General features: G+C 57.2%; 1 protein-coding gene across 5 annotated transcripts in view; it reads left to right on the top strand.

The window, feature by feature from the left end:
• ARHGAP26 (Rho GTPase activating protein 26) overlaps positions 1 to 8442 on the top strand; it is a 134826-nt gene extending 126384 nt beyond the window's left edge. For 3 of the 5 annotated variants that reach the window (XM_086759229.1, XM_086759230.1, XM_086759233.1), the window contains exons 21-23: positions 644 to 754; positions 3357 to 3448; positions 6532 to 8442. In XM_086759229.1, the coding sequence (XP_086615355.1) occupies positions 644 to 754; positions 3357 to 3448; positions 6532 to 6620 (292 nt within the window). In that variant the 3' untranslated portion in view covers positions 6621 to 8442. The other 2 variants (XM_086759231.1, XR_015260157.1) reach the window with 2 other exon arrangements.
• Positions 8443 to 15098: the final 6656 nt, after the last annotated feature.

The following is a 15098-nucleotide window of genomic DNA, read 5'->3' on the forward strand; positions in this document are numbered from 1 at the left end:
CGGCTCGCGCTGGGGTCCCAGGGTCCCTGCGATGCCGCTGACCCTTGTGAGGTGGGGTGGGCTGGAGATTGTTCTCCTGCTGGTTGTCATCAGAGAGATGCTACAGCCCTGGCCGGCTCCGTCCCGTGGATAACGAACTCCTCTGGGTTCCCAGCCTCTCGGACCCGTTTGGTTTGAAATGTACACAGGGTGTCGTGGCCAGGCACCGCGGGTCGGGGCCCAGACTGTGACACCGCAATGACCGACCTTGAAAAGGGGCTGGAGGCTGCTCGCAGGCATTGTTAACATCCAGAAATACCGCCAGCTATTTCTGGCAGCAGTGGGGAAAATGAAACAAGGCAGGTAAGTGGCTGGGCTGCCAGTGGCGGGCAGCGAGGTGGCCCCTCCGCACACGGGGTGTCGGGCTCGCCGGATGGGGCGATGGAGCAGGGGTTAATTGGAAGATCCAGCTCTTGTTGTCCAGAGAAATGCAGATCTGGCCTTGAAACGTTTCCCAAGGTCTCAGCACTTCATTTCGTAGCTGTGTCTCATGCGCTGAATATTCCCAAGGCACTCGCTATCGTCGGCTGTCGTCTGACTGTCTCTCGGTTGCTGTTTGTTTCTGTGGTTGCACGTTGATAAGGTATCTGGTTATGTCTTGCAGCCCTCAGAATCCAAGCCCAACGTCACCCCTCTCACCGTCCTGGCCCATGTTCTCCGCGCCATCAAGTCCTATGCCCACCTCCTCTACGTCCAGCGACTCATCCCCCATCAGGTCTGTTGCAGAACTCGCTTTGCTTTTTGTCGCTTTTGCTATTTTCTGTTTGATTTTCTCGGTTTCCCCCACCTCACTTCCCTTTTCCCTCTGCATCCTGCTCAACCCCCAAGGCAGCTATCTGCGCTCAGCAAGAGAGGAGCTTTCAAGGTCCCCTGCCCCGGGGGAGACCCTTTGAATCCCCCTTTGAGCCCCATGCTGGTGGGTCCTCCTCGCAGTGCTCGGCGTCGCTGCTGGGTTCTGTGGTTCTGCCCGCCATCTCAGCTCCGGCCGTTCACTTTCCCCCTCTCCGCAGCAGGTAAGACGTGTGCTGCCTTCCCGGGCACTGCGACGAGTAACAAGCCTTTGTACAGCACTGGGATACCTCGTTTTCCAGCCACTTCCCTTTTCTGATTGGGAATTTAAGGAAGGTAAAGAACCTGGGGCAACACAGGCATTTCCCTGCTGCGTGCCCGTGTCTCGGGCGTTGTGGGAGTAAGTCGGTCCTGAAAGTCACAGACGGACTAACGGAAGGTTTCCGGCGGGAGCCCGGAGCGGGAGGCCAGGCTGTGCACGCTGGCACAGCGGGGCAGGAGGATGCAGGTCCCGCTTCGCACTGCGGGCAGTGTTGGGGACCTGGTACCGGAGGATGCTCACGCGGGGGAAGGCAGAGCAGCATCACCTCTGCTCTGTGCGCAGGGGGCCCTCGGGTGGGATTTCTCTCCTCCGAGCCCACCCCAGGCACAGTGGAGCAGGAGGCCGTTGTTGTCCCAAGCCCCTCGTGGCTCCCAGCCCGGGGCAGCAGTCCCTCCTCGGAGGGAGCCGTGTCGAACCTGTTTGTTACAGGCGCAGTCGCACTCTTCCCCACACCGACAGCCATACAAGTGCTGCCTGTACAACAGCTGCCGGCTGGGCTGGGTTATTTGTTTGTCTGCGAAGGCTGACAGCGGCGTAATACCACCCGAGCAGCCTTCCTCCTCTGGGGGAGAGGCGCTCATCAGCCCCCGAACCGCACTCGGGCAGACAGGCGGAACTCCTGAGTGCTTCGCTGGCCTTGCGCCACGCTTGGAGGCAGAGACCTAACGTGAGCGATGGCGGGGTCCCGCGTGGCACCCCGGGAAAGCCCCGCAAGGCTCTGACGGGCACAGCCGCAGCCTGGAGAGCAGCCGGCGGGCGAAGAGGCAGGATGGGGCTGCGGGGACACCAGGCCGCAGAGGTCATTTTTGGGGGAGAACAACAACAACGTGAATAAGTCAAGGTAGTAAGGCTGGAAATGCCTTTTGGTTTTCATTGACAGCGTCCCCAGGCACCGAGAGCCGTGCCCCCTGCAGCGAAGGGCCCTCTCTGGAGCAGGAGTGTTTGCTCGCCCTGCCTTTTGACGCGTTTGGCAGCTGCTGCTATCGGGCAGCTGGAATCCGGGGAGGAGAGCCCTCCGCTTCGGGGCTCTCTTCACAGCGCAACCAAAACCATTCACAGCTTCCCTGCTTTGTGGTTTCTGTGTGAAGGTGAACCGCTTTCGGCACGATGTGAAAGCATGCCGCTTCCCTGGGCTCACTCGGAGAGAATTTGGGATAGGTCCAAGTCCTCAGAAAAGTTGGTGAAACCGCTGAACTGAGGAACGTCGATGCCTTGTTCGTTACCCCTTGGGGCCACTTCCATCCCTTGGCTGGGCCGTGCCGTGGCCGAGAAGCCCGCTGCAGCGCAGGGTGCAGCCAGCCGGCCGCGTGGCCCGCTGCCGGGCAGGTCTGCACTGGCACCGTCACCGCGGCCCGGCGGTGTCCGGCTGCCCACCAGCCTTGCTCGAGCCCAGACCCGGAAAGGGGGGGCTGGGAGGCTCCGGGTGCAGGGGACAGCTCTGCGTGCCAGTTTGCCGGTGAGGTCCTGAGCTCCTTCATGTTCTCCCTGCGTCTGTCAGCGATTTGCTCCATTTCTTGCTCTCTTTGCTCCAGTTCACTCCCCCGCAGCGTGGGCACACTGACACTTCCCGGTAAAATCTAATGGCTGCTAAATCTTTTTTATCTTCAGGTACAGTCTCTAAAGAAGTGCGGCAAATTCTTCACAGACCCACTTGTTTTTCTGTTTTGAAATACCTTTCCCCAAGCGCTAATTCTTCCTCACAAAATTCTCCTCGTGGCTGCAGCTGCACTTGGCGAGCGATGGGTTCGGCGATGAGCGGGGCCGGTGGGCAGCGGGTCACTGCCGGCGCCTGCTGCCCGCCTTCGCTCCGCGCCGGCCTCCAGTCGCTCGTGGCCCTTCCGGCACTCTCCAGACGTTTCCAGCTCCCCGCTGCGTTTCTCCCGTCTGGCGCCTGGAGCTCTGCCGGGGACCCCTGGCCCGGGGCTGCCCTGCCTGGGCACCGGGCGTGGTTCTGGGCCTGGCGGTGCCGGATGGGCGCGGGTTGGGTTTTGCAGTGCGGTGAAAATTGGGGGCTCATCCCTGAGAGCCTTCAGCCTCCTCTGGCGTCTTCCTCGCTCTTTCCCACGGGCCCTCATAGAGGGGTGGAGGCCCTTGGACCCCTCTTCACTGTGCAGCCCCTCCGTGGACCCTGCTTCAACACAGTGGGGAGGGGAGTGCTGTGTACAGCAGAGTCTTTTTTGTGCCAATAAATGTTTTCTTTTTGCAGCTCACCGCTGCGGAAAGCCCGAGCTTTGTACGCCTGCAAAGCGGAACACGACTCGGAGCTCTCCTTCACGGCAGGCACCGTGTTTGATAACGGTGAGTCCCCGATCCGGAGGGAGGGCACAGCAGCGCCGGGCGCCTTGCGGGACTGGGATGCAACGGGCTCGTTTTTCAGCGTGGTGTTTGCGGTTTGTCGGGAAAGCGGGGTCAGGAGGGCTGTGCCCGGAGCTGCAGGAGCCGCGCTTGCTCCGTGCTTGGCGCTGGGCTTCCCCGGAGCCTGGAGCAGGGTTTGGTGGGGAGCAAGAACATCTGGGATGGTGGTGGACGTACCAGGGGTATGTGTTCGTACACACCACCAAATTAGCGTCCTTCTAATGATGGCGGTGTTACCTGTGGCTGGCAGCCACCCACCTCGCCGGCCGGGGGAGCACTGCCTCCCCTTCACTTCAGAGTACCAGCATCTCGCATCTCGTGTAACGTCCCTGTGAGCTGCTACAGAGCCAGCACCAACAGATAAGTCTACAGAGCAGGACACTTGGCTGTTTCTTATTTCAGTGCTGAGTTTGGCAAATTACTGGTTTTCTTCCTGTGACCCAGGGATTTGCACTCTCAATTCAGGAGTTTCCTTTCAGTCCTCTCTTTAAGGACTGTCCCATTTCCACCACTAGAAATCCCGTGAAGGAGGAGAGCAGAAATACTTGAAATGCAGGCATTAAACGCGAGGTGTGTCTCTCCTTACTTTTCCTGTCCACGCTGAAAACAGCTGATCACCCAGCCCTCTCTGGGATTGGTGTGAGAAGATCCTGATTTATTTCATCCCAAGGGAGACGTGTTAAATAGGAGGGGTGGGCAGGTGGGACCCCCATCCTCTCCCCCGGAGCAGAGCAGACGTGTCCACGTCTCCAGTGGTGGCACCGCGCAGACCCCCGTGTGCCTGTGCGGCGCGGGGCCGCACGACCACCCCGCGTCCCTCCTACGGGCACGGCCCCTTCCTCTAAAGGGAGAAACTGGTGAGGGGTTGACCAACACCAGCGTTTGCCATCTACAGAGCCGCTCCTCAAGGGTTTTCTGGGTAGGAGAGATCAGTTCCAAGTATCCACACCAGAAGTATTCTCTGCAGATGCCATAATGTTTTGTGCAGGAGATGGAGAAGCAGCATGTGCTTTTTCCCCCCGGACCCTGAGGGCTGGGGTAGGTGGGCTCTGTTTGTCGGTTTTTTGGAGACTGTGCTAATGAAGGTCGGCTTTCTGTTTCCTGCACCAAGGGAAAGAGGCTGTGCCCCATGGAATTCGGCAGCTCTGGTTTAGATATAATCCCAATGTAAAGAAAAGACTTTTTACTACTTTCCAAGTAGTTCTTGGCTTTTATATGTTAAGCATTGTCATTTGGGGAACTGCTACCACATGCGGTGGTTTTGCCCTGGGGTCTGTACGAGAATATAGCAGAAGGGGGAAGAGAATGAAAACATGGGAAATAAAGAAAATACTTTTCCTAAGCAGCTCCGTAGATATCTTATAAATAAACATGGTCTCCCCTTCGAGAGCCCATGGGAATTAGAGCAGCTAGGAGGGGAACAAGTTTGAATTAAATACATTGTGTTTCCTAGATAAAAATCAATGGATTATTCAAGGGGAAAAATATACAGCATGTTCTAATCGCTTCGCAGCGTAGCCGAGGCTCACGTTAGCTGGGGGAAGTGAGTTAGAAACAGCGCTGCTTGGTAGAAACGTTATGATGATGAAGGGGTTTTATAAAACCCAGCGAAAGCAAATGGATCTTGGAAATACTCAGAGGCAGGCTCTTGTTTGGCTTTAATGTTCCCTGAGGATGCACAGGGCAGAGCAGCATCTCAGCCGAGCGAGAAATCGGGGTGCTGTTACCCACACCGAGCGGCGTCTGTAAGAAATAACACCATGGTTTGAGAGTGCTCTTTAAACTCCACAGCGTTTGTCCTTTTAGTTACACGAAACTTGGATTTTCCAGCAGATCGTGTGCGCTTGGCAGTTGCGTGCCCTTGTTGTGATGCTGAATGGGAGGGGCTCTCGGGTAAAGCACTTCCCAGCCCGTTTGCTGAGACTGAAGGGCTGGAGACACGCAGACACACACCCCCCACTTACAGTTGCTTGTCCCTTGGTGGCCTTTGCCCGTGGGGCCTTGCCTTGCAGGCTGGAGGTGGCTTTTTTTCTCCCAGCCTCAGCTCGGAGCGGAGAGGAGAGCCCCGAGACTTGGGTGTGAGAGGGCGTAGGCATGGAAAAAAGTGAAACCCGGGGCTGGTCAGCATTTAAATCTAGGAGCCAGAACACCGTGGCTCTTAAAGCGGGTTGTTTTCTGTGGTTTGGATTCTTTTTCATTACTACGTTGCTCTGTACGCTGCTCCTCTGCAGGCATACCCGGTAGTGACGGGCTTTGCCTCGCTGGTGAGGACTGGTCTCTCCCAAAGCGTGGAGCTGTTTGAACTAAAAACACTGCCGTCTTCCCGCGTCTTTTTCCCCGGTCGATGTCAGTCGTGATTTATCTGCAGAGAGAACAGTCATCCTGCCGTGCGTGGGGCTGTGGCAGGAGAGGAGGCACGCAGAGGAACCTGGCGCCCTGCTCCCCTGTGCTGTGTTTCTGTGCCGGGTTGATGAGCACAATGCCCGTGTTTGCCGTTGGATGACAAAGATTCCGGTTTTAAACATTTGTTTGCGCTCAGGGCCTGTCCCCGCAGCTCTTCTCTGGGGGGACGTGGGCCCCCGCAGTGCCCGCTGCCCTTTCCAGGGTGTGCTCTGGAAACACGGCCGTGCGGGGTTACGAGGTGGTGGAGTTAACCACGTTCTCTCGAACTTCGAAGAGGTTTTATCCCAAGTCTGGAGGAAGCCTTGAGCCCTGGTTCTGTCCCACCAGCCCTGCAGCGCAGGCTGGTACGTGGAAGCCCAGCCCGTAGCCCAGCAGCCGGCTGGGTCCCGCTGTGGTTCCCTGCGATCCCCAGCGCGTAGGGGCCTCAGGGAGAGCGGGCGCGGACGGGGAGAGCTTCAGCGTTCTGAGTTCCTTCGCGTTTTAGTCTCCTTACTTAAAAATAATCACAATTTAAAGGCCTTGCTCTCTCCCATAGCAACTTTTGCGCTGTCAGCACACAAAGAGCAGCAGCCTCCACGCAGTGACCCCTCCATAGTAACCTGCCTTTTCCTTCCCTTCTGCAGTTCATCCCTCCCAGGAGCCTGGCTGGCTGGAAGGGACCCTCAACGGGAAGACGGGACTGATCCCCGAGAACTACATCGAGTTCCTATAACCGTGGGCACGGGGAGCGCCTCTGCTGAGCTTTACATGGTATCCATGGCAGCCGCTGGCGGGGTCCTCTGGCCGTTTTGCTCTTTGCCGCTGTGCGACGCAGGGTGAGGACCTCCCCGTGCCCGCTGAGCTGAATGTTTGCGTGGGTAACAGCGTACGTGTCCCCTCCCGCACCGCGTGCCAGGGAGCGGTCCAGGGGCGGTGGCTTAGCACCTCCAGCCCCGAGCAGAGGCAGGCGATGCCCGAACCCCACGACCCCGCTGGGAGCCCTCGCAGCGATCAAAAAAACCAGCAACGCCGCAGCCCCACGCCGCAGCCGGAGCGCTCCGTCGGGACCCAGCCTGCAAACTGTGAACTGGCTCGAGAGTGCCGCCGAGCCCGGTGCACCCTGCAGTCAGACTGTTTGCCGGCACTGGTCGGAGCTGGTGACCCCAGCCCCTCGGCCTCCCCGCTGGAGGATGAGCAGTCAGCAGCCGGGAGCCCTTTGCTCCCGGGCCCTTCCCCGCTTTCCGACCAGCCCGGGAGCGACCCAGCCCCTTTTTGCGCCGCTGCGGCCGGGGAAGGGGTGAGGTGCTTTGGCCGGGGCCGGACCGCAGGCTGTCCCCGCAGTTTGGATGAGGCTGGGCTCCCGTGCAGGCCGGGAGCAGCCTGGCGAGCTCTGCTCTTGCAGGCGAGAGCGAGACGCTCGCTGGGCTCTGCGGGGTGGGCGCGGGACCGGCCGGGAGCTGTCAGGACTCACCAGGCATCAGCACGGTGGAGGGGAGAATGTTTTGGACCAAACATCTCAAACTATTTTTTTTTTTTTTTTTTTTAAAGATTTAGATTTTTGCGAGGTAAAGGTCTGTGATCTGTGCAGCCTGCGTTCCCTTCCCGGAGCGTGCGATGCAGCTCCGGATAAAGACCACTCCTTGTCCGGCTGTTTGGTATCTCCGCTTTCCAATGCACACTGCACAGAGACAGCCGTGCTTTCGCCGACGCCCTGGCGCTGACGTGCCATTCTGGAGCCGAGTTTGCCGCTCTCCGCCGTTGCTTTTTCGGTGGTCCCCTTGCTTGAAGCCTGGCGTGTAGTCTGTCCGTGCCAAGTCTGTGCAGTGCTGCTTGTGCGAGGTAAATTATTTCCGTGCTCGCCGGACGTTTACAGTTGGTGTGGCCAACCTGTGGTTTACAAAACACGAAGGAGGAGCCCTGCGGCTCCGCCGCGCCTCTGCCCTGCCCTGCCCTGGAGAGGACGCTCCTGCTCCGTGGCCGTGGGGCGAGCGGTCGGCAGCGGGGGTTTGCAAACCCCTCGCATTTTGGGTCGGTTTGAAGCAGGAGGGAGGGAGAAGGAGCCCTGCAGAGCCGGGCTGGCCGGGTGGCGTGTCGAGAGCTGGAATTGCTATATTTTGTGATAGAAAATGGTGAAAGAAGCCCCAGCCCGTCGGCAGAGACTGTTGTGCAGGGGCGACGCTGCCGCACGCGGCTGGGGATGGGTGTCGTGGCTTTTTGTAATGATTTTAAAGACTCCGAGTGACTGATTTGCTGTATGTGTCACTTTTTATTTTTGAAAGAATTAATGTATAAATAGAGTATCTTAAAATATGATGAGGGAAAGATCTATATTTGATATTTTTAGAAGACCTGTAAGGAGAGAAGCGAAGGACATTTGAGACCAGTTGCAGAAACGCGCTTGCAAACACCTCCGCATCCAGAGCCGCCCTCGGGCCGCGGGCCGCCTTCTTCGCTTCGTGGCGTCACGTAGAAATGAGGGAAACGCACATGTCAGACCTCTCTACGTTTCTTTCACAGAAATTAAACTTCCTGGACTTTTGTCTTGGGAAAAAAAAGGAAGAAGTGGATCTTTTTTTCCCAGTTGCCGGGGCGAGCGCGGCACAGCACGTCTCCGCGGGGTTGGAGCCCCGCCGGGAGCGGCGCGCTGGCCCGCGGGCACGTCACCTGGCAGCGGCTGTTTGGGCAGGGGCGAGGCCTCCGCGCAGGCCCGTTTCCCGCTGTAAGGTGTTGGGTGAAGAGGGCGGAGGGCTTTGCAGGGGTAAAAGCTGGCGTTTCGCTGGCGGGTTGCCGGTTCGTGCTCATCCCTGGGTTTAGCAGTGACCATCTGTGATTTGTCTCAAACAGAACGCGTGCTGTGGAGAAATGAGGATGTCACACACGTCAGGATCGCTCTAAAAGCGATGCCGAAGGGGTGCGGTATTTCGGGAGCTCTGCAGTCGCGCTGCCCGGGCCCCAGCACGGGCTCCTGGGTGCCAACATGCTGCGGCCGCTCCCTGTGCCCACGGCGCCCCGGCGCAGCGTTCCCCCCTTGGTCCCTGGGCTGGGGTTACGCTGAGCCGGGAGCGAATTCCTCTGCCGAGGTGCGCGGGAGCCGCTGGATACGCTGCCTGGAGAGTACTGGGAACAGCAGTCCCATGCAGACGTGTTTGCCAGGTGTTTTCTGGAGGAAAGGAAAATAAAGCACAAGCAGAAGTTCTTGCTCTTACAGGAGAGCTAGTGGAATATTTTTTTTTTAATTAAAACTTTCCAAAAAGAAAAGTTTGGCTGAACCATTCACTAAATGTTCCCACTTTGGGCCAGCTTTAATGCTGGAGTAAACATTGGTTTATTCCAAGAGAAATTAAAGATAGAAAATATTTTTTTAAACCAGCCTGACACGGCATTTGATGCTTAATATTAAAGCCATCAGTCAAAATTACAAGAAAGCAGGGTGTTCAGCCTTGGCACCGCGTACAGGCTCTCCTGTATTCCGTGTCCCATCATTTTAGGCGTTAAACAAACAACAAAAAAAAAGACACGGTGCAATAACAGCTGTTGAAGCAGATGTCAAACCAGTCTCAGAGTGCAGTACTCACGAGCTGGCCACGGCCAGGCCACGGTGCACCAGCCCTGATTCCCGTGTCCCGGTGGCCGCCAACACGCGCAGCGTTTCTCAGGTCCCCGCAAGCCCGTGGCCAAGCTCTGGCCCTTGTCTCGTTCCTGAGTTTGTGGGGTTTTGCAGCAGGAAGTGAAGCACCGCGGATGGTTTGGGAGCACCCAGGCTGCTCCCTGTGCTCTGCTGGGGGCTGGGAGTGGGGTGGGGTGGATGGGGTTGGATTGGGATGGGTTTGCGGTTGGCTTGGGGTTGGCGTTGGCTTGCAGTTGGGGTTGGGCTTGGCTTGGGGCTGGATTGTGTTGGGTTGAGTTGGATTAGATTAGCTTGGATGCCATTTTTAGAGCAGGCTATTACTCAGGAAGAGCAACAATTTCAGACTCTGGCCATGAATTTTTCAGATTCCCATCTGGCTCCACAGTCAGACAAAACATCCTCCTGGTAATTGTCTTGTCTCGAGAAGACTTCTGCCGAGCTCGGTGGCCTGAATAGCAGCCCAGACCATTACAGCTAATTACAGCCGTGCTCCGCAGCCGCTCGCGGGGCTCGGGTACTGCCGTGACACACGGGTTTGGACGCTGTGTCCTCAGCGCCAGCGCTTTCCGCTGCCGAGGGGCTCCTGCGGGCGCCTGCTGCTGCCGAAGGCAGGCTGAGACCGAACGGCCGTCGTGTGCTGGAGGCGGGAGCAAGCACCAGGCCGTCACAGCTCCTCCGGGCGCGGGAGGGATGCGGCCGTCCTGCACGAGTGCCCTGCGGCTGCGGCTGTGAACACGTACGCAGCGCTGTGTCCGTCTGCAGCGGGACGTGGCAACACAGCCCCTTCCCTGCGGGGCGCGGGCTGCGCTCTCCTCCTGGCCCAGCGGCTCTGTCGTATTGGTTTCAGGCTCTCCTGCTGCTGTGTTTTGTGAATGCAGTTGGAGCATGGGAATTTTCCCTCAAAGGCTAGCACTTATTTTAATTTCACTTCTGCTGACAGCTTGGACGAGGGCGGTGAGGGCTGGGAGGAGGATGCTCGCCGCGGCCTCGCCGTGCTCACACGTTGGGGTCCCGCAGCAGCCAGCTGATGGCTCTGTTTAAATCCTGGAGAGGAGTTATTCTGATTTATCCCAGCGATTTCACAGCACAAATCCAACAGCCTCAAGCAATGTTGGTGCCTCTAAGAGCCTTTCCTTTATTTCTGGCCCGGCCCGCCCGAGGAGCGTGGGGGCTGCGGGTGATGCTCGGGCAGGAGGAGCTGCGCTCCCCTCATCTCCCGTTCAGATTATTTTCCAGGACGATTTCGTTTGGCGTTGGGACTCCTCTGCCAGCCCGCAGCCCTCCCAGGGCCGCAGAGGGGAGTGGGGACTCCCAGGAGCTGCTGCTGGCCGGACGATGGCCACTCTACAACAGCTGGAACGCAGCATCCCTTGCCGTGGGAAGATGCAAAGGGTTTTCTGCTCCTCCCGGTGCCCGCGAGGCTCCCAGCCCGGCAGCGCTGCGGATGCGGACAGGCTCTGCGAGCCGGCCCGCTACAGCTACTGCTTCCTGAGGCGGGGAGAGGACTAAGGGAAAAACCATCCCCAACCTGGGCTTTCTCGTCCCGAAGCCCCTTGGGAAGGCTCCTCCCGTCCTTGGTTTTGCAGTGACACAGCATCGGTGTGCTCTCCAGAAACGATTGAAATAGCACAAAACTCGTGATTCCGCAGCTCTCCGGAGCAGCGCGCCGTAAATCACGGCCAGCCTGGAATAGCGCTCGGTAATCAAATCCAGAGCACAGAAATATCCCCCGGCCGAGCCGCGCGCCTGTGTGTGCAGCCGGGCTGCGGGACGCGGGAGCAGATACCCCGAGAATAGCAAACCTGCGTTTTCTGCTCGAAACAAGGACGCTTTATTTCCCTGGAAGCAGGCACAGGCCTGATTACACACAACTTTTTTCCCGCTGGCCGGGAAGGCGTTTGCTCAGCATCTCGGAGCCGGTTCCCAAAGCCTTGCTGGGCACCCGCAGCGCCCCGGCCCCGGCCCAGCCCGCAGCCGCCCCGCGAGCCCTGCCCCCTTGGGGACCTGGGATGTGAGTGTCTTCCCCCCCACACACACACTTTTTTAGCAGCATTTCAACATTTCCGTGCATTATTTTTAGCATTTCTGACTGTTTGCTTTAATTGAAGTCGGGTCGGTGAGGAGCTGGGGGAGGAACCTGCGCAGAAGGAGCGAGCCCGGAGCTGAGGGGCTGCGTTCTGCTTCGCCAGCGTGCGGGGTTTTAATTATCGTAACGAACCAGAAACCTCAAAGCAATTATACTTTGTACATTTGGGCTAATTCAAAGCTTTAGCTTTTGGGAAATAGAGATTAAGAGCAAGGGTGTTTTTTTAAGAAATAGCCATTTAAAGTTCTGTTCTCTGGGTGCGAGCTGATGATGCGAGGACAAGTGCGGCGAAGCAGCTGGTGGTTTAGCGGCTGTTCGACGGCTCGGGAGGTGGCACCTGGCTATTACTGCTCATAAACCCTCCCTTCTCTAAATGAAGCTCATTCTGACCTCTAAACCTCAGACAAAGGGCTCCAGAAAAATCACACCTCTGCTCTAAAACTCACTGACGCACTCAGGAAGGTTTAAAAAAAAATTAAAAAAAAAACCAAAAAAAACTCCTGTGCAGCCGGGCAGCCTGGAAAGCTGCTGCTGGGCTCGTGTTGTGCGGCGAAGGCAGGGACGATGCTCTGGACGTGGGAGCTGGTGGAGGTTGAATAAATTGAAATTCATTTCCAGAGGAAGATTTCCCCGGCCTGTCTCCCCGGCAGCGTCCCACGGCTCCGCGAGGGCATCACGTCCCGGCTGCTGCTCCCGCTTCCCTACGCCAAGGTGGAGCCCAGCCCCAGACAATGAGATCGTTAAAGATCTGCAGCGTGATCAGGGCTTTCATTACACCAGCTGTCCGTCGAGAACAGCGGAGAAGTGATGGGCACAGACACCGTGGATGGGTTCTGCTGCCCAGGGAGCCAGCAGAGGTTTTCCCAAGCCGGCGTTGAGACGTGCGGCTGCCGTGGCTCGCCCTGCCGTGGCCGGGGGTGCCCGGGGCCAGTGTGGAGGGGACGTGGCTACCGTGAGGCCAGTGAAGCCAGTGACCTCCCGCAGCCCAGCCGGGACCTGCCGCTACAGCGCGTGGTTGGGGTGGTTTTTTTGGTTTGCGTCTTTCCAGCCGCTGTTAGAGCAGCTCTTGTGCAGCCCAGCTCATTCGGATGCCGTCGGCCACCGCTCACCCCAGGGCCAGCTCCCGGCCTGGCCGGGCCAGCGACACCTCTGCCCGGGGTGCGGCCGGCGGCCAGGGGCTGGGGTGCCCCTTTCGTTTGCTGGCCCGTTAGATTTTGTCGATAGCGTGCCTGTGCCTCTGCAGAGCTTCTTAATTTTACTGCAGTCATGAGCTGTAATAAATATTTCTGGGACTGGGACATGCACGTGCTTTTCAGGGCCTGCACCCACTCTTTTTTTATTATTGTTTGGTTTTGTTTGATTTTTTTTTTGTTAAATCACCATTGCTCTGTGTTGACGTGGTACCTGCAACTCTGCTCCTCCGAAACGCCCGGGCTGGCCCTCCGGCCGGAGGAAGGAGAACCAATTAAACCGCGTGCTCGTAATGGCGGCTCTGTTTATTATTTATTTCCCCAGCAACAATGATATATTTAGCCCAGCGGCTTTGCGCTTTTTCAGACCCATTATGCTCAGCAAACCCCAGCAGCCGCGCTGGCCGCGCCGGGGGCCGAGGGCCAGCGGTGCCCTGAGCCCCCCCCTTCCCTGAGGGGGGAGCCCCCAAGTGCCAGGGCTGGGCCGTGGGGCGGGGGGTGCGGGGGAGCAGCACGACCAGCAAATGGAACCTGATGGAGCTCGGGGGGGGGGGCGCGAAAGCAGCGGCCACTGGGTTTCTTTTGAGCGCCAAGGGGTGGGTTGGGTGGTTGGAGGGGTTCTTTTGTTTTTGTTTTTTTAGTAATTGTTCTGGTTTGAGCCTTGTAGAAAAGTACTTTTTTTTTTTTTTTTTTTTTTTTTTTTTTTTTTTTTTTTTTTTTTTTTTTTGGTTTGTGGTGGGAACACATGGGCTTCCTCTGCAGCTTGGCTACGGCATACTGACTGCAATCCAAAAAGGAAAGAAAAGCAAAAGCCTATGAAAGAAATGAGGCATTTAAAAATACCGGGGGTTCATTTAGGCCTGCCTCTTGCAGGAGCAGGCGTGCAGAGGCAGTGGGGCCAATGGCTGGCACAGGCACGGGCTCAGCCCCCCAGGAGCCGGGGTGGGGACGCCGCTCTGCCCGCGCCCCGCTCCACGGCCGTGGGTCTGTCACTGCCCGGCTGTGGGGCAGCGCCAACAAGGCCACGTGCGAGGAGCAGCAGCTAAAGCACAGTGCTTGGGCAAGGCTGACGCACTTAAACCATCTGTGAACAGCATTTCGGGAGCTAATATTTTGTCATAGCTCTTGGACAAACGTTCTGGTTTCGGGGCTCCTGATTCCCTTGGCAGCTCTGTTTTTCCCAGCTCACTGCTGTGTCAGGAACTTCACGGCGTCCAGGACGCTGGTCCATCTTTGGGCTGGGCCCCCCCCTCCTTTTCGCTCCAAACGAAGCTCTTTCGGGAGGCAGCTGACAACCCCGTCCCTCACAGACAAAGCCCCCTTCGGTTCTGCTGCACAAAGCCAACCCCTCTGACTCCCCCCCCACCTCCAGCCCCCTGCCCCATGGGCGCTGCTGCCCCCCGCTCCGTGCTGCGTTACTGTCAGCGTCTGAGGGGGCTGCTCCGCTCACAGTAACCTTCACATGAATGTGGCACCTTCCTACTAAGGTAATTAATTAGCACTGCTTCAGGCCAGCGTTTGGTTTTCTTTTTCTCTCTTTTTTTTTTTTTTTTTTCTTCTTTTTTTTTCTTTTTTTCCCCTCCTTCCTCTTGCAAACACTCTCAGCACCAAAGCACGGGCCCACATGTGTGCAGCTGGGGCTCCGGCACCGCTCACGGCTGCTGCGTGACCCGCAAAGCGCTCAAGGTCACAGTTACCGGTGAGCGGTCCCGACGAACGGAAAAGGATATGGGTGGCTGTGGGCACACTGGAGCACTGGGAAGTGCTGGCTATAGCTTGGCTTGCTTCATTACAATGAACATAAAGAAAAGATGGGGAGAAAGGAGGAAAAAAGTAAAGAAAGGAAAAGGAAAAGGAAAAGGAAAAGGAAAAGGAAAAGGAAAAGGAAAAGGAAAAAGGAAAAGGAAAAGGAAAAAGGAGAAGGAAAGGAAAAGGAAAAGGAAAAGGAAAAGGAAAAAGGAGAAGGAAAGGAAAAAAGGAAAAGGAAAAGGAAAAAAGGAAAAGGAAAAAAGGAAAAGGAAACGGAAAAAGGAAGAGGGAAAAAAGGAAAAGGAAGAGGAAAAAGGAAAAGGAAAAAAGGAAAAGGAAGAGGGAAAAGGAAAAAGGAAAATGAAAAAAGGAAAAGAAAAAGGAAAAGCAAGAAAAAAGGAAAAGGAAAAGGAAAGAAAAAAATTCTTGAAGAGAGTTAAAAAATGATGCCGTGGCCCTGCTGGGTGTGTGTCTCATCCCCGTTCCCCCGGCACAGGCTGGGAGGGGACACGAGGCCCCTTGCTCCGCTCCCCAGCACTCCCGGCGCCACTTGCCGCA

Source organism: Chlamydotis macqueenii, chromosome 14 (genome assembly GCF_036417535.1).
Source record: "Chlamydotis macqueenii isolate bChlMac1 chromosome 14, bChlMac1.mat, whole genome shotgun sequence".
Taxonomy (NCBI): Eukaryota; Metazoa; Chordata; class Aves; order Otidiformes; family Otididae; genus Chlamydotis; species Chlamydotis macqueenii.